Source organism: Colossoma macropomum, unplaced genomic scaffold (assembly GCF_904425465.1).
Source record: "Colossoma macropomum unplaced genomic scaffold, Colossoma_macropomum, whole genome shotgun sequence".
In the NCBI taxonomy this organism is placed as follows: Eukaryota; Metazoa; Chordata; class Actinopteri; order Characiformes; family Serrasalmidae; genus Colossoma; species Colossoma macropomum.
Genome location: NW_023494793.1, coordinates 32862494 through 32866823, shown reverse-complemented (window position 1 = coordinate 32866823; position 4330 = coordinate 32862494). Strand labels below are relative to the sequence as shown.

The 4330-nt window shown below is 38.3% G+C and overlaps 1 protein-coding gene across 1 annotated transcript; it reads left to right on the top strand.

Moving 5' to 3' along the window:
- The first annotated feature begins 1191 nt into the window (after nucleotides 1–1191).
- tmco1 (transmembrane and coiled-coil domains 1) lies at nucleotides 1192–3857 on the top strand. The gene is made up of 7 exons (XM_036579239.1): nucleotides 1192–1338; nucleotides 1493–1570; nucleotides 1716–1775; nucleotides 1916–1962; nucleotides 2134–2201; nucleotides 2300–2444; nucleotides 2555–3857. The coding sequence occupies exons 1-7, from the start codon at nucleotides 1269–1271 to the stop codon at nucleotides 2651–2653; spliced, it is 567 nt and encodes a 188-aa protein (XP_036435132.1). The 5' UTR covers nucleotides 1192–1268; the 3' UTR covers nucleotides 2654–3857.
- The last annotated feature ends 473 nt before the right edge of the window (nucleotides 3858–4330 follow it).

The following is a 4330-nucleotide window of genomic DNA, read 5'->3' as shown; positions in this document are numbered from 1 at the left end:
CAGCAGTTCTGAAACTTTTTTGGTCTAAGCCCTGCCTTGTGGATAGTAAGTGTCATATATACCATCTTTAAAAGAAACATCATCAATGCTTGTTTATTAACTATTTTAAAATCAGTGCACTGCATGTAAACACATACTCTACCATGAACCTAGTAAACAGCCACTAAATTTCCTGCTAAAGCCTGAGTAGCCTGATAAATCAATATGGTGTGCCAGCTATTATTCTCAGCATTACTGAGCCCTGCTGAAGTCTGGGTAGACTGATAAATCAATGTGATGATCAGTTACAATGTTACTAAACTCTTTTGAGATATGAATGAACTGAACACTCTTCTCATTAAGGGACATGTTTAATAGTGATAAGCCTAACATCGATGTTGTACTGGACTCATGCAGGTGTTTTGTGGCTCCACGCATGCTATTAGCCGGAAATCTCAAGCGTACCCACTTTATAGTTAAATTTGCAAAATTTTGTTATTGGGATATGGCAAATTGTTTGCTTAGTTGTGTAATGGTAGTGGGATTATGGGAGCAGCAGTGGACTGAAACAGGCAAAGAGAGCCAATATAATGTTGAGAATCTTGTCTTTTAATTTAAATAAGTAATTTTTTGGATGAAACACATTAATAGACGAATTATATCAGGAAAACTAGCCAGCCAGTAACAGCGAGGAACAGTACAAATTAAATAAACATTACAATAGCAGAGTTTTCCCCATGTGCCTTGATTTTATATGTATTCTAAATGGATTTTAAATGTATTCTGATTGTATATTGTAATGGAGTGTGTCAGTGAATGCATTTAGGAAAATATTTTCAGAATTCAGCCATCACTACTTTTTCCAAAGTATTCTGCCCGCCACTAGAAACTTCCTAACTAATGGGGTAGTAGTTGGCCGGCAAGCTGTACATGACACCAGTTGCCTATTTGTACACCCTCTATTATGGATCTGTGCGGTAGGTGAGCCTCATACAGTGGACAGTGGGCGAAGCTGGGAGTTTCTTAAGACATGGATAGTCAGTGTACATTTTACAATCCATTCCTTATCGCCTGAAAATGGAGCGAGCTGTAAAACATGCACGCAGTGGCTATCTCTAGGCAAGGCAAACACTCACCAGCGATGTAGGTCATGTCCACTAGGGGCAATGAAGCGACATGACAGCCAAGTGGGCGCATACTTATAACGTCACTTAGTGCTGACGCTGCTCATTGCCCGGAGTGGATAGCGAGAACTCGATCACATAAATTCAGATAGACAGTTATTCACAATGAGTACTATGTTTGCAGACACAATACTTATTGTCTTCATATCTGTTTGCACAGCATTGTTGGCCGAAGGCAAGTAAACTTCATGAGATTTGCGGCTTAGCACGAGATAGCCAGCTTGTGAATAAATGCACTGGCTAAGTAGCTTAGCTTAGCCTAAGTCTTCTGGATTCTCTGTTAGTCGAATTTAACGTCGTCTGTTCTTCTCACTCCCCGAAATGTTTAGGTATAACATGGGTGTTAGTGTACCGGACAGAGAAGTACAAGAGGCTCAAGGCTGAAGTAGAAAAACAAAGCAAAAAGTGTGAGTATAAATTGCTGTGTGTGTAATGTTTATGGGTAGTTACGTTAGCTAGTTAGTTAGCATTAGCTCGCCGGCTACTGTGTTAGAGAAATTACAAGGACATTTGGTTTATATTATGTTCCTGCTCATTCTGTTTTTGGTTAAGTGGAGAAGAAGAAAGAGACAATCACAGAATCTGCTGGGCGTCAACAGAAGAAGAAGATTGGTACGTGTAACGTTCACAATTATTATGCTGCGTTTCCTTGGGGGTGCATTTTGTATAACAATGTCACTTAGCTGGGATGATGCTGTGTTGAAACTGGTGATGAGTGATATTTAATTTCTTTCTTTTTTGTTGTCAAACAGAAAGACAGGAGGAGAAACTCAAGAACAATAACAGAGACCTATCAATGGTAAAACAATATTGGCAGTACTGTATTTTTAATCAGTCATTCTCATTTTAACTTGCCAAAAAGTCTACCTTCTATATCATGATTTATTGGCTTAAAGCAGTTGTTTTCAAACTGTTCCTCAGCACTGGTTTGAGAAGCATCGCCTTAAACTGAAATTATTGTGTGTTACAGGTACGAATGAAGTCCATGTTTGCCATTGGCTTCTGCTTTACTGCATTAATGGGCATGTTCAATTCTATGTAAGTCAACCGATATTTAGTTTAATTACACTTTTGAATAATACAGACTTGCTGAGGTGCTCTGTGTTTGACATTTATCTGTTGTTTGTTCATTTCAGCTTCGATGGACGAGTTGTAGCAAAGCTTCCGTTTGTCCCTTTGTCCTACATCCAAGGTCTCTCTCACCGTAACCTGCTGGGTGAAGATTACACTGACTGTTCTTTCATCTTTCTTTACATCTTGTGTACCATGTCCATTAGACAGGTAAATCCTAAAAACTCTTCCACTGGTTGACTGATCAGAATGAAAGCTTTTCTCCTACTGTACATTGATGTTCCCCAGTTTGTGATCTAATGAGAAATATTCTCCCTCAGAACATCCAGAAAATGCTGGGTCTGGCTCCATCTCGTGCTGCCACCAAACAAGCTGGAGGATTTTTGGGACCCCCACCACAAGCAGCCAAGTTCTCTTAAACTCATTGGACAATAAGCATTCTCTCTTCTGTTGGCTGGAGGAAATGGCTCCCTCTGCTGCACATTGTGCAACCAGCACTCCTAAAACATGAGAGAACAGTATTTAAAGGCAGCAGCTACCACTGCCTGTAGCGACCTCACCATGTATATATTCTGTATGATTCAGTTTGGCAATTTACTCAAGCTCAGAATAATCATCTTTAAAGAACAGTTCAACCATGACAAATCAGTGGCACATCAGCGGTGTCAAATCCATTATTTATTTATTTTTTTCCTCCTTTGCATACAGTGTGAATATGGAACTGCCTGGCATAGACTATTTAATTGCTCCTGGCTAGCAAGCCAGACTTCTGGGAAGTATGTATACACAGCCGTGCAGGTAGCCAGTCAGAATGTAAGTGACAAAATTGCAATGGTTGTGGCCAGCTTTGTGTGCAAAAGATATCAGACGATCAGTTGCTGGGTGGGCAGGGCATCTGAGACTGGCCTCCTTGTTGGAACACTGAGGTGGTCTGCTCTTTTCAAAGGCAAAGGATAGGCCCTGTAATCAAAAATTTGACACGTGATGTTGTATGCTTTATATTTATTGCAATTTCATATATTTTTAAAATTTCTTTGTTGGTATTTATTTCAGGAAACTATGTTTTCGGAGCATGTTAAATGAAACATTATGCATTGTATTCACTAGTAAATATTTTAAACCATAAGAGTCATGACAAATGCAAATAATGATAGAGCTATAAAGAAGTAGTACCAACTAAGAAATAGTAGTTCTTTTCAAAATAAAAGGAAAACTTCTTGGTGATCATTCACTTCAGTCACGCAGTTGCATTTACACTGTTCAAAACTGCATGCAAAGCAGGGAGGAAGTTGCGTTAACTGGGTTAACAGAAGACACGATTTAATTCACTAAAAGTTGAACTATTCTTGTAAAAGATGGAGTGCCCTCATTTTCATTTTAGTACATAATTGTAATCATCTGTATTTTTATGGGTCATCCTACTGTGCTGCATAATACAGATGTAGATTTTGGTGATGGTGAAGAACGGATAAAGCTAAATGCTAACAGGTGCTTTTAGTGTCGCTAACCCTTTCAGAACCTTAAATTGAAGAATAATATTTTTAATTAGGACTTTCTTTACAGTTAATTTTATTTAAGTGTATTTGTGGAACAATACAATAAAAGAAATTTTGTTAATTTTAAGTGCGATTCTCCATTGTGCACTGTGAATTACATTTTATGATGTTAATTAAATTGTGTATATGATCACACTGATCATTTGGTTTTGGTGAGATTTTCTTGCTCTGATGTTTTTGTGACATTGGTCCGGTTTACGTGTATGTAAATACTCTATAATAATAGTTATGCTAATAAGTCGTTAAAGTTTTGGAAAGAGACAATAAAAGATCAGGAGGTTTAGCCTGAACATGCAGTATTAATAAACTAAAACAAAGATTGGTGAACACTGATCAAGTAAAGGGCATGTTCGTATCCTTGACCTACTTACAGCATAACTATGTTCTTGTTAGATGTCCTGTGATCCCCGAGCATTGACAGTCGAAGAAGTTATGAAACTGATGGTTGGATTCTTGGAGTACTGCTGATGTGGCGAGTAAACAAACATGCTGCTGCTCATTTTGGGAACTAAAGGCTAGGACCAAACAGTTGAATGAAAC